The following is a 27,586-nucleotide window of genomic DNA, read 5'->3' as shown; positions in this document are numbered from 1 at the left end:
TCACTCTCTCCTTTATAGCTGGCTCGCTGCTTACTGCTACTACATCTACTACACTATAATGATACTCTGGTTACTTGTAAAGATACTGGTCCTGAAGAACCCTAAGGGCAGTGGCTGGCCTTTACCTCAGCCTGCCATAAACTACATATGTACCCAATAAATGTTAAATGAATGACTGACTGAAAGGCTTCCAGAGGACATGGTAACCAGTTATGTCGACTTTTTTTGTTACGCTCTCAGCTTGGTAAAAGGCTCTTGAGCAACTAATTTGATTGATGTTTTTAAATACAGATGATGATGATGATAACTGATTCAGAGTATCTTGTTATTAAGACTCAATTGAACTAAGTTATCCTTTGCAAGACAGACCTCAATGATTCAAGTTTGCCCTTTAAGCTTTTAGATTTGGTCAGATTCCATGAACTATTGCCAAGAAGCAAACACTCAAAGCATAATACTAGAGTCTTAATGATTTTGTAGGAAGCTGTGATCATAGAATGTTCACACCTATCAGAACCCCTGCTGTAAAAAAAAAAAAAAAAAAAACTCTTCATCGAAGTTTTGACAGGAACAGGAAATACATTAATCAAATACTGAGTGGCATACAGAAGAGTATAATTTTAAAGTGGTATGGTTTTGTTTGCTCCCCAGATATAGGAGAAAAAGTGAATGACAAACAGCATCTTACTTCCTGGCTCTGGAATGCTACTGGACCCATAAAACCAAATCAGTCATACATAAACCAGCTTCTCTTACTTAAAGTAAGAGCACCAAATCTATCTTAATCCATTTTGGAGAATGAGCAAAGACAGCTGTGCACAAGAAGCTCCTATTTTGTGGAAATAAAAAGGAGAATTATGACACTTAAAAATACATAAAAAATAAGACATGCTCTCTCCCCAATATCTGCCAATTTTTAAAAAGTCTTTGAAATTGATCAAACATGAGAGATTTACTTGTCCACTAGTCATCCAGGAACAGTGTCATCCATCGAGTTAACGTCAGGTAAAGTTCACGCAATGGTCATCCAAGAGAATCACCTCTTATTTTAGCTTCCCACTTTTTGACACTCTTCCTCCTCCTGGATCTCAGTTTTCATCTTCTAAGCTCAAGATGACTCCTGTGATTACTCATTAGTTTTGATCTGCAGGCTCTGGCACTGCTGGCCACATCATTCTTCCTGAAATTACTTCCTCCCTTGGCTCCTGCAAGACTATGGGACCTTGCACCTCCTCCATCTCAGACCATTCCTCCTATGATACTTCTTCCCATTTTTAGCCAATGGATGTGTGTCCATCTCAGCCCTCTGTGTTGTTCCTGCTAAAACACCAATATTCTATCTGGATACACAACTTCTAAATAATTCACTTTTAGCCTTGACTTGCTTTCCCAGTTCCAAGTCTGTACCCTCCACAACCTAAGGGATATACTAATTGCTCATCACACCGCTGCTTCAAAGAAAACATGCTTGAAACTGAATATACCATCTTTTCCTTCACACCCCAAACGGTTCCTTTTGCATTTTTTGGTAATAGATTGACCATTATTTATGGCACTCATGCTAAAAACTTGGGGTCCTTTTTCTTTAACCTCTTCCTCCTTCTAACAACCAATGTTAAGTCCCAGTGCCTAATTCCAGTGTCCTCTGTCACATATCTCACAACCACCCTTTACTTGCTTTTCTAACCTTACCAACCAAAAAAATACTGCTCAAAGATACTTGTTTTAACACACAAGTAAGCACTCTTCCTATCTCCAGTTTCTTCTCTTTCCTCCATAATGCCACCAGGTTAAACTTCTAAAAATATTAATTTGACTAGGCACTTCCCCACTCAAAAGTTCTTCTGTAGTTCAATATCACCTTTATAAGATAAAGTATTGACTTCTTAGACTAGCTTTCAACTCCCTCAGCAGTTTGCTCCTGAACTTCTGGCCTCATTTTTCACAATCTTCCATTAAAATACCATAAGAATAAAAGCCCCTATACAGATCTATACTCATTAAAGTAAAGCAATAAAAACAACATATGCTTAGGAAAGGGACCCCTTTCTGCTTCTGTGTCTCTTCTGCAAAGTAAATATTCAATGTCTTTATTTATGAATCAGAGGCTTTTATCCTATGATATTCCCAGAAACATCTCTCCTCATCCTTCTGAATAAACACTGGAGTATAATTCCAAGGTCTGTTTCCTTGCCCTCAACTCCCTTTACCTCTGCTAAGACTTAATTGGAAAGAAAACAAGTCTATTGCTGCTCTGTCTTTTATTTTTCCTTCTATTTCTAATCTTAAACTCCCAGCACTTTCCTTTTTTGTGTGTCCCTAACAGGTATACTGGACCTGAAATTCTCTAGGATGCCCATAAATTGTTCAGAAGTAAGGCCAAGTGTAAGGAAAATGATCAGGGACTTCCCTCATGGTGCAGTGGTTAAGAATCTGCCTGCCAATGCAGGGGACGTGGGTTTGAGCCCTGGTCCTCTGCCAATGCAGGGGACACGGGTTCGAGCCCTGGTCTGGGAAGACCCCACATGCTGCAGAGCAACTAAGCCCGTGTGCCACAACTACTGAGCCTGAGCTCTAGAGCCCGGGAGCCACAACTACTGAGCCCACGTGCCACAACTACTGAAGCCCGCACGCCTGGAGCCCGTGCTTGGCAACAAGAGAAGCCACTGCAATGAGAGGCCTATGCACCGGAAAGAAGAGTAGCCCCAGCTCACCGCAACTAGAGAAAGCCTGTGCACAGCAATGAAGACCCAACACAACCAAAAATAAAAAAATAAATAAATAAATAAATTCTGTCTGGAAAAAGTTGATAAAAGAAAAAAAAAGGAAAATGATCAGATGGAAAGAGTTTTCTTTTTCTGTTCTTCCCAACTATAGAGGAGGACCCTCTGATACACACTTAAGAAAAACAAAATCTTAAAAGAAAAAGAGCATTTACACGTCCATATAGTCCTATGCACTCTCCTCCCATAGACGGAGACATGGATGGTACTGTTTGTCCTTATGACCATACACCATTTTCATTATTTAAGAAACTTCACTCAAGAGCAAAGTCTGTACAGAACATGAATGGAATAAAAAGTCTACAGTGAACATAAAATGAAGATTAAAAAAAAAAAACTTCAGTGAAATTCCACAGTTGTAGCAGGCCATTTGGGCTATGCCTCAGACTTGCTGGGACTAAGTCCCATTCTTGCTTTCAGGGCTTACTCAAGGGAGAGACTGGGAAGTCCTGATCTTGGGGCATCCATCATGGCCCTGGGTTATACTTGTCCATGTGTTCATTTGACCAGCATCTAAACATCAAATATGTGCCAGACACTGGAAATCCAGAGACAAAGTATAGCCCTTGCCTTCAAAAAGCCATCTAGCTGGGGGTATCAGAGTACCAGAACACTACATGGTAGGTAGACTGAGGCTTTCACTCATTAAGAATAACTTTAGTGAGTGTGAGTTGTTAAGCACTGTTCTAGGCACTGGGGAGACAGCAGTGAGTAAAACGCAAAAATCTCTCCATACTCTAGAGCTAATATTTGAGAGGGATTCTTGAGTGCATCTAGGATTGGGTTTGCTCTAGGAAAGATCAGACCTCTTGTTGCATTCCAGAACATAAACACGGTAGACCTAAAACCTAACAGTAAATCAAACATGAAGCTAGAAGTAATTTTTTAGTTTCCCCATATGATGATTTATTCCATGATCCAACAGGGATAAGTGGGCATTCCAATGTCTAAGAGAAAAGACCTCCCCAAACGTTATAGGACCAACTGGACATTTTTGCTAAGGCTGACCGTCATAAACATACAGATCTAGTTCCGGAGAAACTAGATAAATAAATATGTACTCATCCTCAGCCCTTTTCAAAGAGGCAACAAAATGATCACAACCACTACCATGGTCTCAAAATTACTACTTGTCTTTTTATAATGCCTGATACTTTTTTTCAAAGCTCTTTCAAAATCACTATTTTATTTCTTTCACCAAAGCTATAAAATAAATAGGGTGAGCATTATCACTTCAGAGATGAGGAAACGGACATAGAATGGGCCCTACCTAAAGTCATACAGCTTACCAGTAAGTTTAGGAAAACAACTGGATTCTCAGTAAATGGCTCATCCATTACACCAGACTGTGGAGCTATAAGCATTGAGTCCCCAGGCTTCAAAGTACCTGGCACAGAACTGGCACATAGTAAACCCTGGCTGTCTTATTCATCTGTTACCCCAGGTGTCTAGAGCAATATTTGTTGAATGAAAGAATAAACAACGGATGGATGGGACTTCCCTGGCAGTCCAGTGGTTAAGACTCCGTGCTTCCAATGCAGGGGGCATGGGTTCAATCCCTGGTCAGGGAATTAAGATCCCACATGCTGTGCAGCGTGGCATGGCCAAAAAAAAGTAATAATAAAAGGATGGATGAATAATAATAAGTGGATGGAGGAGGAGTGGCCAGACTAAGTGAAGGTTTGACTCATACATCAGCTATACAGACAGCAGCTTTCATAAAATTACATAAAATTGATTTCACAAATGCTTTTCAAAAGCTTCTAAACTGCTTTTTTTAACTTCTGTACCTGATTAGTTTTAAACCAAAGTAGACGGTTTTCCCTGACCCATTTTCAAAGCTAATCTCTAAATCCCTTGGTTACAAAATTGTACGGATTAAATATTTGTTCTGTGAAAATGTATAATGGGTCAGGCAAGAAAAAATTCAAAAGTGTAAGTATACAGATTAAATTTCCAGAATTCAAGATAATAACAAAAGAGTTACATTCAAAGCCCTTCAGTGTGAGGAATCTCCAATGAGAGTTTAGTTGCCAATATTTCAAAAGCTACTTGTCATAAACCCAATTACATGAAAATAGTTAACAGCAGAGCACAGCAGCCAAACTGAAAAAGGGAAAAACAGATGCTTGCAGAAACAATGAAGGCTCTATGATTTTGGATCTAGACTACATTTGAACACCTAACATGGTTTTCTGATAGAAAACCAGAAGTGCAGCATTTCCAACCTTGTGAACTGCATCACCCTTGCATGCTCTCCCCAGATTAACAAAGCTGGGGTGCAGCTTACATACACTTGCTCTGCACAGTATCCAGCACAATGGTGACTGTCAATAAACGTCAAACTAATTGGGATAATTCCACAAAAAATTGCAGGTAAGAACATAATTCTGCGATGACTATGGAGTACTTGGGTTGACTCATAAAACAGAGATTTTTTCTCCCCTTCACTAAAATGTAAATATTAGGATTTCTTTGCCAGCGCTTTTGTCTGCAGCCGTCCTCAGCACCTTATGCTCCCCTGTACCTGTGGAGTAAGATTATTCATCTATGGGCTAATAGCAGCCATGCTTTGACTTGACTTAACGTACCTGTGCAGTGTGGTATACTTGGAAGTAAAGAACTAGACCATGAGAGAATAGGATGGGGCTCTCCTAGACCCAAATCCTTATTTTATACAGGAAACTCAAGCCCAGAGAGGGAGAGTGAATTATCCCTGGTCCAGAAGCCAGTAAGTGAGGGAGCTCACAGGACTGGAATCCAGATCTGCTGGGGATGCACAAAAATGGCATACATACATACATATATATATATATATATATATATATATATACACACACACACACACACATGGCATATATATACACTGTAGATATATACTGTATGTATACATATATATGGCATATATATACACTATATATATATACTATCTGTAGTGTGTGTGTATATATATATACTATTAGATATTATATTTAGCCCCAATGAATCAAAGTAACCACACTATAATCATCTTTTTGCCACAGTGCTGTTTTGCTGAGGTGCTGCTACTCAGATGACTTCATCTTTAATTTTACCCTCTTGGTTCCATTCTGAAAAACACATCTGCACACTGGGCTACCACCAGTGACTTAGCCAAAGCAATGACTCTCCCAGGTAAAGTCACATTCAAGGGCCCACTTCCTTCCACAGTCACACTCTGACTCACCGTAGAGGTATCTCCTCCCATATTCCCAGATTTGAAGCCTAAACCCGAGAGTAGTGTAGTACGATGCATTCCAGCCCTGACTTTGGCCTCTAGGAAGTCACTGAGTCTTTCTGGAACATTTTTAAATAAAATATCTATGGAGCAACTTTCACGGCAAGTATTATGTATCTGGCACCGAGCTACGGTGTGATAATAACAACTAATTTCCTAAAAGTGGCAGGTACTCTGGTAACTTTATAATCTCATTGGATCCTCTTAACAACTTTCCCCCAAAGGATGGTTCAATTATCTTCCTGTTTCACAAATAAGGAAATCAAGGCTTAGTGAGTTCTCACATTATTTTTTTTCTATTTTACAGGAGAGGATCCTGAGGGTTAAAGAAGCTTACCCAGAATCTGCCTAACATTAACTAGCAAACAGAGCGGCTAGGGAGCAGCAGAGACAGGATTCAAACCCATGGGTGGCTGACCCCAAAGATGCTCCTTAGGAATGAGGGAGCCGGGAGTAATGCTGGCAGAAAGCTCTCTGCTCTCAGTCTCCTTTGGGGACCACTTTAGCTGAAGAGAATCACCTTGCCCAAGATTATGCCCCCTTTCTGGGGTGACCAGCATCCAATGGCCGATCAGTAAGGTATAAAGGCCTGGCCCCATTTCCCCCACTCAGGACAGCTCTGAAGGGTCATCCATCTTCAGAACTCCCTGCAGGTCGGCTGAAGCTTCTGCTGAGGCTGTATCATCACAGCCTGCCTGTTCCCCCTGCCCAGTCCTGCTTCCTTCGTTTCCCTTCCAGGGGTGCTCATCCCCAGAGCACTCCCTGACTAACTTCTCCACGCTCATCTCCACCTCAGAGTTGGCTGCCCAGAAAACCTGACCCGCAGTATCCACATTCTTTTCACTTTACCAGGCTGCTGACTCAGTTGTTTCATCTGTAAAAGGGGAGGTTGGATTCGATGAACCCAATCTAGTTTTAGCTTCAAAACAGCAGTGTGGCATAGGTGAAAAAGGTTAGGAGTCAGAGGATCTGATTTCTATTATCATCTCAGCCACTAACTAGCAGCATGACCTTAACCCCTGAGATTCCCACTTTCTAGTCTATAAACTGGAATGACATGATCCATCTTTCTTTCACAGTTGTTGAGAGCACCAATTTAGAAACTACAAAGCCCATATTAACAGAAGTTACTATTTTCTTGATAATTATTACCGTTAAAAATTTGTGGGAGCTGCTGTAACAGGACCAGACCAGCAAGGACTAAAATGCTGCTGTTCTACAATTCTCTGGGGAGACCCAACCAAGGTCCCTGGCATCCCACTGCAAAGCTCGTGGCAGCCCTGTCCAACTCACATAACACCACATACATCTACGCTTATGGTATTCCTCCAGTCTCAAAGGACTGTCCTTGACCCTATGCCCCTTTACCTCCAACTGGATGTTACTGCATGAATCACACCTTCTTCTTCTTCTTCTTTTTTTTTTTTTTTAAATATTTTTATTCGAGTCTAGTTGATTTATAATGTTGTGTTAGTTTCTGCTGTACAGCAAAGTGAATCAGTTGTACCTATACACGTATCCCCTCTTTTTTAGATTCTTGTCCCATATAGGTCATTACAGAGTACTGAGAAGAGTTCCCTGTGCTACACAGTATGTCCTTAAAGTTACGTATTTTATGTGTAGTAGTGTGTATATGTCAATCCCAATCTCCCGATTCAGCCCTCACACTTTCTTCTTCTTCTCTCTTCAACTTCCTCCCCTTTACTGGCGTGAGACCCTTGGAAATTTACCTATTTTCTATCCCCCTAAAACCACCAGCCGCAGCAGCAGCACCACCAAACGCTCTCATGTCTCTGTGTTCTTCTCCAATTATGCTTCATCCCTTGGCTGTACCATCTGTGACCTTTTTTACTTCCCATTCACTTAACCATTGATACATGGCTTTGCCCTGCCTGGTTAAAGTCATCAATGACTTCTCATCTATCCTCATCTTACTCGACTGGCTGATGACATTTGACACACAAGATAATCCCCTCCTTGAAACTCTACTCATTTGGTTTCTGAGACAGCTCTTTCTTGGTTCTCCTGGAACTTCTTGGATTATTTTTTCCCCTCAAATCTGTTGTGAGCTCCTTTTCCTTTGACCATCTTTTAAATCTCAGGGTACTCCTAGAGCTTCATCCCTAGGAGCTCATCCATTTAATAATTTCAACTACCATCTGTGACAGTGACTGCCAAATCTTTATAGTTTAAATCTCTTAATTTTTGACTTGTATAGTCTTCCTTATGCTCTCCTTTGCTCCCTTCTTGTGGCACTGGCATCTAGCTGGTCGCCTAACTTAGAAATCTAAGTCTCCCTTTGCCCTTTCCATGGTTACTGAGTGTTATCCTTTCTGTCTCCTAAATACTTCTTTTTTTTTTTAACCCCCTAAATATTTCTTGAATCTGCTTTCTCTTCCCCATCGCCACCACTGTAGTGTTAATTCAGGCCTCCCTGTCCCTGTCTACACTTCTGCAATGACCACCTAACGGATTTTCCTGCTCCCAGTTTCAAAACCCTCTAACCTATTTTCTCCATGGTGGTAGAAGGATCTGTCTAAAACACAAACTCTGATCAGATTGCTCTGGTATTACCTAGAACAATAACAGAAACACCAAATTGTCTGGTTACAGTATGCCTTCATTGGCAGCCTGCCATGATTCAAACTTTGCCCACCTCCCTGGCTACTTCATCTGTACTTCCCATTCCCAGCTTTGTGCTCCAGCAACACTCAATGCTCATAACTCTTCATGCACACCACGCTGCTTCGTGCCTCTGCTTCTCGTCACACTGTTTTCCCTTCTGCCCAGAACACCCAACCCTTTCTCCCCTGACCTGGCTAACCCTTCCTCACTCAAGACTCAGTTGACTTGTCATCTCCCTGAGCAGGTCTTCCTTGATAGAAGGATTAGGTGTCTCTCTTCAGTGTTCCTGTGATACCCGGTGCACGTTGCCATCACTGTAACTCTACATTGCTTCAAAATTGCTTGCACGTCTACTTCCTTGTTCTGACCAAAAAAACTCGGTGGCTGAACACATGAGTCACGTATTTTGCTCACAAATCTTCAATCTGAGCAGGGCTCCGTGAGAATGGCTTGTCTTTGCTCCACTCAGTGTCAGCCAGGGCAGCTCTCCCGAAGCCGGAGAATCTACTCCCAAGATGTTTCATTCATAGCACTGACAAGCAGGTGTTGCCTGTTAGTTCCTCTCCACCTGGGTCTTTCCACAGGGCCATTTAGGCTTCTTCACAGCATGGTAGCTGGGTTCCAAGAGTGAGTGTTCCAAGAGACAGGAAGTGGAAGCTGCTAGTTTCTTAAGGCCTGGGCCCAGAAACTGATATAGTTTCTGAGTAGAAACAGAATAGACTTCTGCTATAATCTATCTTCAGGTAGTCACAGGGCCCAGATTCAAGGGGGTGGGGTGGGGGTAGGGGGTAGGTAGAGCTCTAACTTTTGACAGGAGGAGTGTCAAAGAATTTGGGGGGGGGGCCATGTTTTAAAACCACCATACTCTTCTATTGGACCATGAGCTCCTTTAGGACTCACGGTCATGCCATGTGTCTGTTGAATGAATACATTCATTCCTGGACCAAGCTACCTTCACAGAACTTCACAATAACTTGCACCAAGGAGGCTGATTCCAGACCACTCAACCACATCAATTAGCAACAGGAACAAGGCTCAAAGGAAATCAGTTCTACAGCATTTTAGAAGTTGGAGGGATTTATAATCTAGTCAAATCATAGTCTTTCACTTTACCCAATCAAATCAAACCAAAACAAACAAAAAACCTGAGGCGCATAGACAAAAGAATATGGCAAAGATTCTGTGTGGGTCAGTTATATAAAAAATAGCAATGACTCATAATTTATTATTTGTGGGATGTACATGCTATTTATTTGCTCACTTTCTTTCCTTTAGCAAGTCAGAGTTAATTAAACCTTGGAGTCTGAGTGATGAGCACTGTTAATTTTCTTTCTTTTAAAGGAGGACACTATTTACTTTTGCAAATTGTGTCCCATTTACAGCTATCAGTGTAATTCAATCATTTGATGATGCACTATGTGTCTTGGTAAAATGTTTTGTGGCACACCGATGACTCAAATACTATGCACTGACATGCATCTAGACATTAAACAGAATATGGAAGAATGCATAAGACCCTAATTATTAGGCATCTAAACATGACTGATGCAAACACAAATGTGAACTGAGGTGTTCGAGTTTGAATTATTAAATGTAATTATTAAAGTCAAAGGAAATGATATAATTTGACATTAATACGGTTCAAATCACAAGCCTAATTCTAAAAGTTGAATTTTGAGCAAATTAAAAAAAATTAATTTGTTGAATACAGAGAGATAACTAATTATAGCTTTAGAAACACACAGTTAGACCTGAAAATATTTAATTTCTTCTAGGCTTTCTCAGGAGCTTCCAAAACACTAGATAATCTTATAGAAGTTATAATGACTACAACTACCAAAAAAAAAAAAAAAAAAAAATGGTGGGAATTGTCAATTCACTGAATACATAGAAGCATTTTACCAAGAAAGTAGTATCAGTTTTCCCCAAAGGAATGAATTTTTTTTTCCCTCAGAGTTCTTTTCCTGCCAAGCAGAACATTTAAAATGTAACTTCCTAAATGCAATTACCTTGTAAATCAGACTGCCTATATGACTGCACTTTAAGCAATGTGGAGGAAGGGCACAATGCTAATTTAGCAATAAATAAATAATAAAGATAAATCACACGGGATGCTGGTTTACTACACAAACTAAGAGGTATATTTATAACATTATCTGCACTTCCTACCCAATGTTTATGCAGTGACTACATCTTGCCCAACACAACATCTGAGAAACGACAAGATCCCCAGGAACAGATCAGAGATAAACTGGAAAAAAAAAAAAGAAAAACATAAAACTCTTGCAAGCCATTTGAGACATATTGCAGGAATTCCCAAACACCCATCCACAAAGGCTGCATCTTTTTTGTTTAGAGCAAAAAGAAAGGCTGCTCCTCGGGGTTAATCATTATCACAGTACTTTATATACCAACTATAAGCAAGGCTTTGGGTTGGGCACAAAATGGTTCAGAATCTGTGTACACCTGCTAATTCAAATTCTCTAGCAGGTAACAGCTGAACATTCTTCAAGACAAGGCAACATGGAGCTTACATAAGCTTCCAACATATTTGTCTACTTCAGATGGAACGTAGCTTTACTTAAAGAGATGTGGCAGTACCCTGGGGTGGGAACAGAAGGACAGTTATTTCTTCGCAACCTGAAACAGCAATACAGAATACAGTAATGATGGCTACAGTTGACTGACAGCTTACTCATTTGTCAGGCACAATGTTAAGTGCTTTATGTGTATTCTTCATTTACTCCTCACAACAATCTTTAGAAACAGGTATCATTTGTGAATCCTTGTTTTACAGGTAAGAAAAGCAAGGCTTAAGGCAGTAAAGAGATTTGCCCAAGGGATAGGTGAGGATGATTTGAACAGCCCTGCTCTGCTCCAGGGCTTGAGTCCTGAACCTCTGAACTGCTCACTCCACGTTTAACTATCCATTTAATCTAATTTATGCACTGTTTATATAAGCTATACAGGTGAAACATATGCTTTCATTATAAAATAATTTAGAAATGGATAAACACAATTGATTTTTAATTGACTGTTAACTACCACATTAAAATACAGTTGACCCTTGAACAGTGTCGGGGTTGGGGGCACCGACCCCCTGTCCAGGTGAAAATCCAAGTGTAAGTGGACCCATGCAGCTCAAACCTGTGCTTTCAAGGGTCAACTGTATTCCTTCAGTTATAAAATGCCCCATTATTTTATACAGTAAGCAAAAAAAAAAAAATCCATCAATTATAAGATGATAATAAGACATATGCCAATCTTAGAGATATTAAAATACAAAAACACTTGTCTTAAAACTGATGAAGTACAGCGTGTTTATTTTACCCGCTTGTTCCTCTTTCTTCTATTAAGCATCCCTTTCCAGTTTCATACATTAGCTTCTCTTTACTTGCTTCTTAAAGGTTGGTGTTCCCAGAATTAGTTCCATCCTCTTTTTTGCTGACTACTCCCTCCCCTTGGGCAATCTCAGCTATCTGCAAGGGTTCAACCATTTTCTGGTAAGGATATCTGTAGCTGAGTCTTTCTCCAGACTCCAGACTGTATTTCCAATGGTTTCCCTCCAAACTGATATTGTGTTAATCTCTTAAGCTCAATATGTTAAAAAAACAAACTCATGGTCCTAACCCAAAGCCTGCTTCTCCTTCTGGGTTCTGCCTGGTGGCGAAGGCATAGTGGAGTATACTGTAGGAAGAAAAGACTTTAGACTGTAGGTCCAAGGTCAGATCTCAGCTCTGACACTTAGCCTTCTGTCAGACTTTAGGCGATAGATCTATCCTTGCTCAAAAAGTCTGCTTCTTTATCTAGAGTGGGGTTAATAACTTTCAGATGGTGGTAAAGATTAAATCAGCTAACTTATGAAAATAACTATCACATTGTCTAATACCTAATAAGCCCTCAATAAACGGTTGCTATTCAGCTGTTATTAGTTAATGATATCCTCTTCTGCCTAGGAACCTAAGTTAGAAATTTGGAAATATCACTACCTCCTGCTTTTATTCAAGGTCTACTCAGGCACCAAATGCTACTGATGCTACTTGAAGAAATATCATTCCTTCCCTTGTGTGAAAAATTTAAGTTTCTTCTTTTTTGCATTAGAATTTAAACATGTTCAAGTCTCTCCCATTTAAAAAACACTGTCTCGGGGCTTCCCTGGTGGCACAGTGGTTGAGAGTCTGCCTGCTAGTGCAGGGGACACGGGTTTGAGCCCTGGTCTGGGAGGATCCCACATGCCGCGGAGCAACTAGGCCCGTGAACCACAGCTGCTGAGCCTGCGCGTCTGGAGCCTGTGCTCTGCAACGAGAGGCCGTGAATAGCGAGAGGCCCGCGCACCTTGATGAAGGGTGGCCTCCGCTTGCCACAACCAGACAAAGCCCTCGCACAGAAACCAAGACCCAACACAGCAAAAATAAATAAATTAATTAATAAACTCCTACCCCCAACATCAAAAACAGAAACACTGTCTTGGGGCTTCCCTGGTGGCGCAGTGGTTGGGAATCTGCCTGCCAATGCAGGGGACACAGGTTCGAGCCCTGGTCCGGGAAGATCCCACATGCCGCAGAGCAACTAAGCCCATGTGCCACAACTACTGAGCCTGTGCTCTAGAGCCCGTGTGCCACAACTACTGAAGCCCGCGTGCCTAGAGCCCGTGCTCTGCAGCAAGAGAAGCCACTGCAATGAGAAGCCCGCGCACCACAACAAAGAGCAGCCCCCACTCGCCGCAGCTAGAAAAAGCCCACGCACAGCAAAGACCCAACGCAGCCAAAAAAAAATAAATAAATATTTAAAATAAAACAAATAAAAAACACTGTCTTCCTATTGAGGCCTGTGATATAATTTCCCATTGCTCCAAGTACCTCAGAAAAATTTAAGTTTGTTTTTTGAAAAGATCTACATATTTCTTAAGCTCATTTCTGGCATTTTATATTATTATCGAGAATTGGGTTCTCTGCTTGTTAATTTTGTCCCTCCCTCCCATTATACTTTCTAATGGGTATGGCTGGAGTATAAGATAGCTGTTGACATTTGTCTTTGTCCTATAGTTTACTGTCTTAGTCCCTTATTAAACTTTTTAAAATTAGGAAACAAAACCTTTTTACCACAAAAACTTTGAATATATATATAAAAATTTAAACCACTTGTAGTTTCAACATCGAAGATAACCACTTTTAATAGCTGTGAGTTAGATTCTTTTCCATATGGCATATCAGAGATTTAAGTCTATTCTATAAAATTGGGGGTCATATTGTATATACTTTTATTATAATATACATAAACATTTAGTATATGTAGGCTAATATTGATGTTATAAATAACATTGTTGTCAACTGTCAATGTAAACCTCACTATTTAAAGATCAAAATTCAGGGCTTCCCTGGTGGCGCAGTGGTTGAGAGTCCGCCTGCCGATGCAGGGGACACGGGTTCGTGCCCCGGTCCGGGAAGATCCCACATGCCGCGGAGCGGCTGGGCCCGTAAGCCATGGCTGCTGAGCCTGCGTGTCCGGAGCCTGTGGTCCGCAACGGCAGAGGCCACAACAGTGAGAAGCCCGCGTACCGCAAAAAAAAAAAAAAAAAAAAGATCAAGATTCAGACTGATTTAAAAGATAAAAACTAATAAATGTTTGGAAGTGACATGACAAGTGATAATCAGAAGAAATTATAGCTATAATAATTTCAGATAAACCTCAATTCATGAGAATAAAAGTGAAAAAAGTAAAAGAGGGTTATTTATTTATTTTTTTTGCAGTACGCGGGCCTCTCAGTGTTGTGGCCTCTCCCGTTGCGGAGCACAGGCTCCGGACGCGCAGACTCCGCGGCCATGGCTCACGGGCCCAGCCGCTCCGCGGCACGTGGGATCCTCCCGAACCGGGGCACGAATCCGTGTCCCCTGCATCGGCAGGCGGACTCTCAACCACTGCGCCACCAGGGAAGCCCCAAGAGGGTTATTTTTAATTAATAAATGTTCATCCACAATAAGGAAATAATAGACTTATGCTATAAACATTTCAACAGCAATCAATAGAGATACACTACACTCTTTAAAAAGAGAAGGATAAATAGAAATTCAATAGTATCATGAGATTCCAACAGCATCTCAGTCCTTTTCAGATTAGTTAGAGAGCTAGAAAAATCTGAGAGGATGTAGAAGGCTTGCTGTTTTTGAAAAATCCATTGTGAGCATCTTCACATTTCCATACCAATAAGCATACATATAAAATAGTTTCTCAATGTTTTTTAAAAGTCCATGCCACCTTTAACTAAACTTAAAAATCTCAATCCTGCCTTTAATGTTTAAAATATATATTTTTAAATCCCAAACTTAAAATATTAAAACAATGGCAGATTTGGGGGAACCATGTTTTTAAATTGAAGTAGAACTGACCTACAATACTATGTTAGTTCCAGGTGTACAACATAGCGATTCACTATTTCTATACGTTACAAAAGGATTACCACGATAAGTCTAGTTACCACCTGTCACCATACAAAGTTATTACAATATTACTGACTGTATTCCTTATGCTGTACATTTCATCCCCGTGACTCATTTATTTTGTAACTGGAATTTCGTACCTCTAAATCTCCCTCATCTATTTAATTCATTCCCCCACACCCGAACCCTCTAGCAACCACCTGTTTGTTCTCTGTATCTATGAGTCTGTTTCTGTTTAGTTATGTTTGTTCATTTGTTTTTTTTAGATTCTACATGTAAGTGAAATCATACAGCATTTGTCTTTCTCTGTCTGACTTATTTCACTTGGTCCATTCATGTTGTTGCAAATGGCAAGATTTCATTCTTTTTATGGCTGATTAACATTCCATTATACATGTGTGTGTGTATGTAATTTCTTTATCCATTCATCTACTAATGGACACTTAGGTTGCTTCCATATCTTGGCGATTGTAAAGAATGCTGCAATAAACATAGGAGTGCATATATCTTTTCGAACCAGTGTTTTTGTTTTCTTCAGAAAAATACCCAGAAGTGGAACTGCTGGATCATATTGTAGTTTGATTTTAATTTTATGAAGAACCTCCCTACTGGTTGCACCAGTTTACATCCCCACCAAGAGTGCACAGGCTTCCCTTTACTCCACATCCTCTCCAGCATTTGTTTTTTGTTGTCTTTTGGATAACAGCCAGTCTGACGGGTGTGAGGGGATGTCTCATTGTGGTTTTGATTTGTATTTCTCTGATGATTAGTGATGAGCATCTTTTCATGTGCCTCTTGTCCATCTGTATGTCTTCTTTGGAAAAATGTCTACTCAGTCCTCTGCCCATTTTTTAATTGAGTTGGGTGTTTGTTTGATGTTGAGGGAAAAAAAAATTTTGCTTAAAAGCTCTGATCAACATAAGCACTGAGTATTTTTGCTTGATGAAAATGTTTGCCTTCTAACCTAAGTGGTGTGGGAAAGAGAATTTGACATGGGCCATGCTGATCAAACCACTTTGCTTTCACAGTCACGGATGGAGAAAAACCAGCCTTGCAAATATATGTGGATGAAATGAGTGCCATTCAAAGTCCACTAATTTGTTTTGGAGTAAACAGGGAAATATTTTACTCAAAAATTCTCCAAAGTGATTTTTCTGGAAGTTATTTTGGCAACTGAACAAAACTTCAGTTCTAAACACTTGCCACAAAGACCTTCCAGCACAGACTGCATATATGTGAGAAAAGTATTCCTCACAAGTTCCCAGTGGATTTTCAGCTGTGAGTTGAAAAACTATCATCCAGATTTATTCTTCACACAGATTAAGTTAAATTTATCTCCTCCCTGAATCTTTTTTTTTTTTGATGATTTTAACAAATCAGAAAATTAAGAGACTTGTTTGGTACAACATGTCTACTTTCCTACTTTCGTTAGGAAAGTAGACTCTGGCCCTAGACTGGGTTGCAAAGCTGATTCTGCCAGTTATTAGCTGGGTGCTCTCGGGCAGGCTACTACGACCTTCCTGTGTCTCTGCATCCATACCTGTAAAATACGTAAAATACTACCTGTACCTGTTTCAGATGATTGTTGTGAGCACTACGTAAGATAATACATGTAAAGCATCAGAACAACATCTAGCTTGCAAGAAGCACTTGAAAAATGTTCGTGAGTCTTATTAGTACAGCTGGACTTTGGCTGCAAAAACTTAATGTATTAAGTAATAATGTTGGGTTTTACCCCTTGAACTTTCAGTTTTTTGTATATAAAACTTTCAAATACATCTTCCAAATGTTATGCTTTGCTGAATGTTTGCAAGTTTGAAGCAGTTGCTTTTGTCCTTATCGTCTCAGAAACAGAGCGACGTTATCCTTCTGCTCGTTAATCTTTCCAAGCACTTTTCCTTCTGACATGATTGAAAAGGTCTAACAGAATATGAGGCAATATAAATATTCATTGATTACTTCTTCTGATAGTTTGGCTTCAATTTTTAACATTACAACCTTCAATTCATCTGGAATGTATTTTAATGTAAAATATAAACTTTGGATTTAAAGTAGTGTCACTAAAACATTATCAATGGTTCCAAATGTTTTTCTTGAATAAGCCAACTTTCCCCCACTGATTTGAAAATCTGTCACACACCAAAATTTTACATGTGCTTATTACAATATCTGTCTGTTTATTTCTTACTGTTCTCTCAGCGGAACTTATGTTTCACAGAGAAAGGGGCTTGGTTGCTTCGGTTCACTGCTGGATCACCAGAGTAATGCTTGGCTCATAGAAATAAATGGCTGGAAGAGGATTTCCTCTTTTGACCTCAACATGATTACTAATTAATTGATTTTCTAATGATAAATGCTACATTATTGAAACAAATCCAAATTTATCATATGTACAGTTCTTTCAATACGCTGCCAGATTTTATTTGCTAATATTTGACTTAAGATTTCATATATCTAGTTTTATGTGAAAGTGTTCTTAACTTTTAAGAAAAAGACAAAACATGGAATTTGGTCATAAGTCATCCTAGTTTCCTAAAATAAACTGGGAAATGTTCTGTATTTTCCCACGCTTTAAAATAGATTAACTAGCACAGAAAATATCCGTTCCTTTAAGATCTGACAGAATTTAACAATTAATATGTCTAGGATTTGCACATTTGGGGAGCAAAGAATCTTTCTTTTAATCTTCTTTTTGTAAACGTCATTCACAATTTTGGCCATTTTGAGTCAATTTTGGTTATTTTTTGTTTTAAATCTATTTTCAGTCATTCATTTTGCAGATTTAATTCATTGTCATAAGGTTAAACATATTACTCCTTTCAAATCTATTTTTTAAAAATTCCCTCTGCATCTATGGTTACAGACCTCTCATTTTTCCTTTTAAAGGTGTGCCTCAGGATCATATTATAGTTGGATTTTTTTTAAAAAAGCGAATCCTTGTCATTTAACAGAACAGCGTAGTCACTGTGTGGTAATAAGTTCAGTTTTAATTTAAAACTATATTCTGTTTTTTATGCTTCCAAAACTTTTGCTTTCCCCCTCATTCTTAGCCAATTGATTCGGAAGTTATTCATCCTATTTCTACTCAAGTACTGCTTGACTTTACTTTCTTTATCCTGTATTTCTTCCTTTTTAAAAAATATTTTTTTATTTGGTTGTGCTGGGTCTTAGTTGCGGCTCGCCGGCTCCTTAGTTGTGGTATGCGAACTCTTAGTTGCGGCATGTGTGTGGGATCTAGCTCCTGGACCAGGGATCGAACCCGGGCCCCCTCTATTGGGAGCATGGAGTCTTAACCACTGCACCACCATATCCTGTACTTCTTAATAGATGCCAATAAGAAAGTAACAGTTTCTGGAATCTCCTTGCACTCTTCCATCTTCCTTCTGCTTGCCAAATTGTTGAAACACTTTATAATCGCAGATCCCCATTATTATTAGTCTGTTACATAATTCTTTTCTGAGGACTCATTTATCATTAGTATTATGGCTTACTACTATATTAACAACTCTTATTCACAATTAATTCGCTACCACTTTAAGAAAAAAATACCCTACTATCATTTCTTCCCCTTATCAGGTTCTTTATTCTTGCTAATTACTTATTTGGTGCTTGCATGTCTTCGCATAATTTTCTTTTTTCCAGGGCAAGTACATGAGTGGGATATTCCGCAAATCATTCAATATCAAAGATGACCTTTCTGATGCCCTTTCAAGAAAAGATGCCTCAGCTGGCCGTAAAATTTGAGTAACAACCCTTTCCCCTGGATGTCTAAGGTGATGCTCTGTTGCTTTTTGCATATATAGTGCTACCAGGTAACTGGATACAAATGTATTCTCCTTCTTTTGTGGATAACATCTTCTCCCTCACTCCACTCTACCCCACCCGCACACATGTGATGCTTATAGTTTATTCTTTTTTTAAATACAACAATTTTGTTAGAATATATTTAAAGATTGAATTCTTCATCATTATTATTCTCTTCACTTAATAACAGCTTTCTTGAGATATAATTCACATAGCATAAAATTTCATTATTTTCTGCTGGCTACCTGTGATGTGAAGATTCATGATTCCCTTTAGCTAAGGTGGTGGTGAACGTGTGAAATGTAATTTGTAAGCTCAGGTCATCATCTTGAACCAGAAGCCTACCCTGATGCTGACTGCTGCTGCCATACTGCTACTCCTCCCATCTGTTCCACTGGCTCCATCTAGGAACACACTTTACATACTCCTGGCTTTCTCACTGGGTTCCTCTTCTTTCTCCATTGTTTTGCCAGGTCCAATCCTCACCCTTCCTCTCCTCTCACTCAATACACTCTTTCTGGGTAATCTCATCCACTTCCTGGCTCCAACTGTCATCTCTATCAGTGGTTCTCAAGTCTCTCCCCAAATACTGTTCATATGGAAACATTCTACCATCAGTAACGTCTCTCATTAGACACAGCAATTCACAACTGCAGGGACATCCTGGGATCTCAGCAGGTGCACTTATAGCTTGAAGAAGCACTTCTCCTGTCTAGGGACCTTCAGTCGGAGACACGTCTGTTCCATCTCTGGAGGACAGCATCACCATCCACTGAACTGTCCAATCCAGAAGCCTGGAGGTCATGACTACTAGACTTGAAGACAGAGATGGTGTCTCTACAATTCACCACCATACCTCACAGAGTGTCCAACAGACAGCAGCACAACAAATATTTGTTGAAGGAATTAATTCAATCACTAAATTCTGTGGTTTCTAATTCATATCCTTTCAACTCATCCTCTTCTTTTCACCGGCACTGTTAAGGTCACTATTAGTGTCTACTGGTTACTACTGAAGTCTCCTAGCCTCCAGTCCTGCTTCCCCCAACCCATTCTCCATGCTACAGTCAGTTATCTTTTTCAGTTATAGCAGTACTTATCATCCCTCAACTTAAGGCCCTTTAATATCAAACGTAAAGTTCTCAACAGGCATATAAGTCTATAATTCTCTTGACTATGTACATAGCATTCCTTCTACTTAGAAGAACAACTCAGGTATCATTGTGAAGAGAATTTCTTGATGCCCCAAAACTGAATTAAACATTCATCTTACGTGCTCTCTGAAGTATCCTGTACTTTCCCTGCTGCTGCACCTATTCTGTATTGTAGTTGTCTGTTTACTTGTCTGTCTCCTCAGCTACACTGTAAATTTTGACGGGTGCGCCAGTGTCCTGGTCACTGTATCTCAATGCCCTGCAGAGTTCCTGGCACAGAGTAGGCATTCGATGAGCATCTGGTGAATGAATATATTTTCAAATATCACCAGTGACCATGCAAGTAGATAACTGGAATTTTCATCATGGGACAGGGATTCTGAACCCAGTTGGGATCCATAAACAGGTACGAAGAGGGCATGAACACCATGAAATTGTACCCAACATTCTATGTGTATATACATTTTTGAGGGTAACTTTCAGACTGCCTAAGGAGTCAATAATTCTAGAAACTTAAGAAATATTACCGTTGGAGTTTATTTGGTTAGAAAGGAATATTCTAAATTATATTACAAACAAACAAAAACAAAATGTTGATACATACATACAACACAGACAAATATACCCAGAGACTGACTTAATGATATCAAGCCTTATGGTGAACCTTTTACTGAAAAGGGACAAGAATCAGAGAAGTTAGACAGCTGCAGGAGGACTGAAGAAAACCAGAGGATGCCAGAAAAAGAATTTAGAAAGGTAGAACAGAGAATGAAAAAGAAATTCTGTCTACTCTGCCATTTTATATACGGTCCTTACGCAGCCAGCGTGTGAAAGGTTAGCGCTTCATCACAAAGGATGTCAAAGTCTGAAGATATCTGTAGTTTTGAAAATTGCATCTTCAGCTTGCCATAACGCTGCCTAACTTCAGGATAGTTCTGTCCCACCACTCTAGTTGTCTTTGCAGTTCTGTCCAGTGAATCCCTGTCTAGACACTGACCTTCAACAGAAGGAAAGAAAGAAAAAAGGAAGGCAGCGGCCTGGGCTTATGAGAAAAGAGGGGCAGGGAGAGGAGTAGGTCAAATGCTCATTACTATTCAGGTGACCATCTGTCTCTGGCTCACTCTGCTCCTTTGTCTTTATTCAGGGTAATTTATGCACTTCAAAATTTGCAAGAATCTTGCCAAGATATCATGCACTTTGGTAAAGTAAGGAAATGTACTTAAGTTCTGAAAAATACAGGTAGTTTTGAGAGTTGTAGGTGTTTTTTATAAATGTTGACTACGGTCAGCCTCTCCCCACTAATTTAACATTTAATGAAGCTAGGGAATATGATTTTCCTTTCTTTCTTTTTATTTTGGGGGGGGTGGTATTTCCACATATCACCATATAACATACTATACTGCCTGTTTTGCTTTAGAAAATGCAAACTTTCATGTCATAACATGTTGTTACTAATCTACTAAAGTAGGACAAGTACTTCAGAGGTGACGATAGGCTTGATTTTGAGTGTTTCGATGCTACCCAGCCTAACTTCCAATACTGTAGGGTCCACAGTGTAAACCTGATCTTACATTCAAGCTGCCTCTGGCTGTGAAACAAACCTTGCTCACGTGGGGATGAAAAATGGACCCTTTCCTCGGTAGCATCATCTTTCATCCAAAGAAAATGAAAGCCAGAGGATGGTGAATTTGGTCAAAAGGCCTGAAGAATTCATTGACTGGTTAATCAGCCTCTAAATAATCAGGAATGGCCCACAAACCTATAAAGCAATTCATCCCCATCCCATCTAACATCAGTCTACAAGAACAGCTCTGAGTAATATACAGATACAGGAGCCTCATGAATTTAACACAATAATCCAATAGTGTCTTACTTTGCTGCAGAACTCCACTGTATAAAATGGACAAAATTGTGATTGTCAAAACAATAGTTTCAAAGAACCAAGTTTGTACAAAATAAGTCTTTTAAAGATTCTATATTTACCTGCGCTATCTGAAATCTTTGTGAGGTCCTAATCTACTAATAAAAGATATATTATTTTAAATCAGATTGATAACAAGGATTGCTCTGGGTACATCCCTGATAAATGTATGGTGAAATTTAGTGATCAATTATTCTGGCTGGAAGTTGGGGTGAAAGGGGAGGAACAGGAGAGAAAGGGGAAAAATTACCATTTATCAAAGTGCCACCTAACCGTGTACTTATTTGATGCAAGAATCAATTTTTAAAAAATTCCAGGATTCACTTAAGAGTTGTAGTTGAGTTTTGCCCTGTTATCTACTCTGATATCCTTTTTGGCAAGACACTGCTGTTAATGATTTTTTGAAATCTGGTTTACATGCCGTTGTACTCATAGGTAAGTGGAACATGGCACTGAGAAATTGTGCTTTATTTTTTCCATCGCAGTGTGTGGGATTCTGAAACCCTTTCAAATGCTACTGGGACTATTTTGAGGAAAGAGAGAAAGATGAGAATGGAAGAAAAAAATTCTATAACCTCGTCCATTGCCTGCTCTACTTGCATCCTTATCCTTAATCTGGTCGAAATCATTGTGTCCTCCATCTTCTTTAGGTTTCACTGCTGCAAGAGAGACCCAGGTTAGGAAGTGACTTGAGTATGACGCCAGGATCAATGCTGACAATGAGATGAGAGCCAGAAGTGAAGCCAGAAGAGGCTGTGAAGCCAGAACTGGATATGAGTTGTTGGGGGTCCTCACCATGTGACATCTACAATATACATTCCATTCATCCGTACAGGTGTGAAATTTACAAAACCAAACAGATAACACTCACCCAGAGGATAAGGGTCTACTGTCATTGACATAATATTATTTGGTACACTCTAGCTGAAATGTGCACATTATTAAGATGTTCTTAACATGTTACTTCTGGGAAGACTTTTTCTGGTGAAGTGTGGAATGGAAAGGGAACATGGAGCAAGACGACACGGATGGGTACCACCTGGGAAATCCAGCAGTCCGCTCCATCAGATGCCCACAAGGTAGTATTTACCTTGATGGGCCTTGCAGACTCTGATACCCGATTCTCATTGACTGGACCCAGGAATGCAGACTCATGCTAAGAAAACTCACAAGACACTGATGTATTAAAAAAGAGAAGGCGACTTTATTATTTACAGTGGACACCAGAAGAATCAGGCATACTGAATCTGCATCAGTCTGTACCAGCCTGATAGTGAATTATCTCCTTGGGAAGGCAAATTACCAGAGGGAAGCTTGGTGTGCACGGAAGCAGAGCAAGTGGAGTTAATTATGCAGGATTCCAGTGCAAAATGGCATGAGGCTCTGCAGCTCTGTACCACAGGGTTATCCACCTGCCAGGCAGGTTGGATGCTTGCCTCAACCTGGCAGGTGCTACTGGTCAGACAGTGCTTTGTTAGGTATCATGACAATTACATTAATAGCTTTTCTTTTTCTCTGTTTTGGAGACAGAGAAAATGCCCTTCTGATGGACATTTTATATGTTTGTGTGTTTTAAAGATGTCAATACCCTCAATTAGGTTACAGTCAAATCTTTCTGCCCAAGGAGTCTTTATGTCTCATAAGATCACATTGCCTCCCTTGGCTTTAATCTATTAGCTGTTAATTTCGTAGTTTAATTTTCAGAGAGTATTTTCATTTTCCAGCTTTCTGGGATCAAGAGGGGCACGACATGGTAGACTCCACATTTGCCTACAGGTTCCACAAAGTGTCAGTTAAATTCAAATCGACCTGTATTCACTGTGCCAACTTTACGCCCACTGCTGTGCCAGATACAAAATAATATTCAAAAGTGTAACAAGAGCCTCTAAGGAAACACATCTACTGGACACCTATAGCCCTAAGTTCTTCTTAAGGTATACTTTTCATTCATTTTTCACTAGCATTTATAGATCCTCCCCTATATACCAGGATTAACTAGATATAAGAAAAACAAAGATAAAAATTGTCTTGTTCCCTTTAAGAGCTTACAGTCTAGCAAAGGAACAAGACATTAAAAAAAAAGAAAAAAAGGTACTTTGCCAAGTGGTATGGAGCCCGGTGGAAAGCATACTTTTATATATAAGGGGCAGAGACAGAAGCCATTTTTTAAAAAAATCTATTTCTAAAATATACTAAATAATAATGATTATTTAAAAAAAGTAACAACAGGGCTTCCCTGGTGGCGCAGTGGTTGAGAGTCCGCCTGCCGATGCAGGGGACGCGGGTTCGTGCCCTGGTCCGGGAAGATCCCACATGCCGCGGAGTGGCTGGGCCCGTGAGCCACGGCCGCTGGGCCTGCGCGTCCGGAGCCTGTGCTCCGCAACGGGAGGGGCCACACAGTGAGAGCCCCGCATACCGGAAAAAAAAAAAAAAATGTAACAACAGTGGTTTGAAGCACAAAGTGTAATAAGTTCCTTTCTCGCTTCTCCCCCCCCATTCTACCTCTCGAGGTTGTCTTCAGTAGTTGGAGAATACTCTTTCACATCTTTTTCTCTGTATTTGAAAAGCGTACACACACACAAACTTTTGCATCCCCCAAACACACATACTTTTACACATATATAAACATAAATTTCTATATTTTATCAATGTGTGAAATTTATATATTACACATTCTATTTATATAATATACACACATGCACATATACATTTATGTAATATACACACGTGTGAGATCATATTATTGTTTTATAACTTGTTCTTTTATGTTTAATTTTTGCTTATAAATTATAACATGTATACAGAAAAGTACACAAAACAAATACGCTCAGTTTGGAAAATAAATTACCCCACAGAGCTCCCACCAGGTCAATAAACAGAGAATTCTGAGTACCCCAGAAACTCTGCACCGCCCCCAAAATCATTACGCTAAATTTCATGTTAGCCATTTACAAGCTTTCTGTGTAGTTTTACTACCCGTGAGGCAGGCAAAGTCCAAATTTGCCTGGATCAGCAAATGTCCTCAGGGTAAAAGCAGCTTTAGTTCTCTAAAGAACTCTCGCTGATGTAAAAAATAAATAAATAAATACTCTAACCCTAAAAAAAAAAAAAAAAAAAAAAAACTCTCGCTGAACTCTTGCTTTTCCTTATGGTTCCTTAGATTTTCAGGTCTTTGCTGCTCTGAGGATGTTTTCTTATACATATTCAACAGTTTCAATAATTTTCAGCAAGATAATTGTTCAAATAACTTAATCAGCCATATTTCCAGTAACAAAAATTGGTGTCACTTCTCAATTTCTTCCTGTGTTACAGTTCTGTGTATAAATGTAGATTCTTATCTACTAGATCTTAACTCCTTAGGGGTTATGAGAAGTAAACATTTTGGATTTCCCACAGCATGAATAGTGAAATATGCAATAAAGGTACAAAGAACAAAGAGTAAAGGATTGGAAAAGAAAATGAATGTGTAATTACTCCTGCCCTTGAGGAGTTTCCATTTTCTTTTTGTGAGGGAAGATCAGATGTATAGGTATAAAACAATTTGACATGAAACAATTTGAGGCAATAAAGATATATGTTTAAATGAAATCACTTATATTCACTGACATGAAGAGACTTCCAAGATATATCGTTAAGTGGGAAAAAAAAATGCTGTAGGATGGTGTAGGTGCATAAAATACATCTAAATCTATAGCTATCTCCATGTGTGTAAATAGGTGTGTGTGTGTGTGTGTGTGTGTGTGTGTGTGTGTGTGTGTGTGTATGTGCCTGTGGATATTCTTGCTTATACACAGAAATACGACCCTAAAGACACATTAGTTACTTCTACAGACTGGAATTGGGAAGCCAGGAGTGATCTTTTCACTTTCAAATATCCTATATAATATTTGTACGTGAAGCATATACTACTTTTATAGTTAGGGGAAATTTTTAAAATTCTATTCAAGGGCAAACATATACGACAAAGGATATCAAGAACTAAAAACACCCAGGAAGACAGACATTATTGGGGAAGGCTTCTTTGAAAAGGTAGGACTTGAAACAGGTCCTGCAGGACTGGTAGAGTTTAAGTTAGAGGGCAGGAGTGGGGGGAAAGTGGCCTTGGTGAACAAGAGTTGTGCTGTGAGCAGACGTCAGGGGAGAAATTAGAATGGTACCCAGAGAGGACCATAAAGAAGTGCATTCACCTGGCTAAAGCTAACTCCAGTTTACATTGAGAGGCAGGATTAAATGGATGTAGAGCCAGGGCATAAAATGTAGAATGTCATTAATATTAAGAGTTTAAAATTGGCGTGATGGGAAACAGAAGTCATTACAGGTTACTTTATGAAGTAGTAATATGAGATAACATTAACCTCATGGACTAGCCTGTGTAGAATGAAATCAAACGTGAAACGTCCCTGGTAATTTGTAAAGTGCTAGATCAGTAACTATTGGTTTTACTAAGTAAGTTATTAAATTAAGAGTCACATTTTAGGGAGACCATCTTGGTATTCTTGCACAGAATGCATTACAGGCGGAGAAAGACTCAGAGCAAGGAGATTCCTTAGCAATATCATATACTTGAAAGAGCTTACCCAGTTTATACAATCTGAAAAATGCAGATAACTGTCCTACCTCACAGGACTGTTTTAATAATTAAGTGTACATACAATGGCATGGTCAAAATGGATCAGTTCATTTCTTCTCAAATGCTAATTGTCCAGAGGTACACTGATAAAGATCAGAACTGATGCCCTGGTCGCGGGAATGGAAAAGATAAAGCCCGGAGATTTTTCTAAATAAGTAATCAATAAAGATCTATTTATTGGATGTAGAGAATGAAAGAGGAAAAGATAAAGACTTCGTCTTGGTTTCCATCAGGGAAGACTGGAAGAATGGTGATGTCCCTGACAGAAAGTGACCTAGATGTGCAATCTACAACATTTTTGGAGTTGTGACACTCTTACCATGTGAGGTTCACCTCCTCCATCTCTCTGTCACTCTCAACCCTCAACCCTCCCCGCTTGGGTATCAAGCAACCTCCTTGTATTAGTACAAATATGGCTTGAAATATTTTAAAATAAAAGTGCATTTATATTCATTTTATTTTGGAAACATTTTTTCAAGAACACATAAAAACCTCAAAACAATTGAGACATGCAAAGTTTCTGACTATTCAATGGTTGCAGTGGGCAAAACTTAGCAATACCTTGTTCAAAATCAAAACAAACTCTACATTTGACTTTAAGGAAGAAAAATTCTAGGCAAATAAAATTTGACAGAATTAAATATCTTTAGGGTTTAAAATTATGTGGATTTGTATTTTTATCATATTAAGGGCCAAATCACAAAATTATGAAAATCAAACAAAGATCAATATAAACTAATATAAGTGATGCTTTAAAAATTCTTTTCTGGATTCCAAGTGGATTTTAACTGCTGAGTGGCATGTTATAACCCTGGGCTGTAGTCTTAAAGCACAGTTTATTATAGTTTTAACAGTATTCCAAAAGTTTCAGCTGGGTACTTTTTGTTGCCTAGCTAGAGGTCAAAAGCTTGAGGATTATTACATGATAGAAAACGAAACTTCAAAAAACTTAAAAAGTGACCTGTCATACTTCAGA

General features: G+C 39.3%; 1 protein-coding gene across 4 annotated transcripts in view; it reads right to left on the bottom strand.

Moving 5' to 3' along the window:
- NSMCE2 (NSE2 SUMO ligase component of SMC5/6 complex) overlaps window positions 1–27,586 on the bottom strand; it is a 224,601-nt gene that overhangs the window by 82,736 nt on the left and 114,279 nt on the right. For 2 of the 4 annotated variants that reach the window (XM_027132427.1, XM_027132432.1), the window contains exon 6: window positions 22,556–22,639. The exons of 1 other annotated variant lie outside the window; for it this stretch is intronic. In XM_027132427.1, coding sequence (XP_026988228.1) covers window positions 22,556–22,639 — 84 coding nt within the window. The remainder of the gene's footprint in view (window positions 1–22,555; window positions 22,640–27,586) is intronic. One more of the 4 variants, XM_027132430.1, reaches the window with a different exon arrangement.

Source organism: Aethalodelphis obliquidens, unplaced genomic scaffold (genome assembly GCF_003676395.1).
Source record: "Aethalodelphis obliquidens isolate GAN/ISIS:26980383/991018 unplaced genomic scaffold, ASM367639v1 scaffold41, whole genome shotgun sequence".
In the NCBI taxonomy this organism is placed as follows: domain Eukaryota; kingdom Metazoa; phylum Chordata; class Mammalia; order Artiodactyla; family Delphinidae; genus Aethalodelphis; species Aethalodelphis obliquidens.
This window is presented reverse-complemented; position numbering and strand designations above follow the sequence as displayed.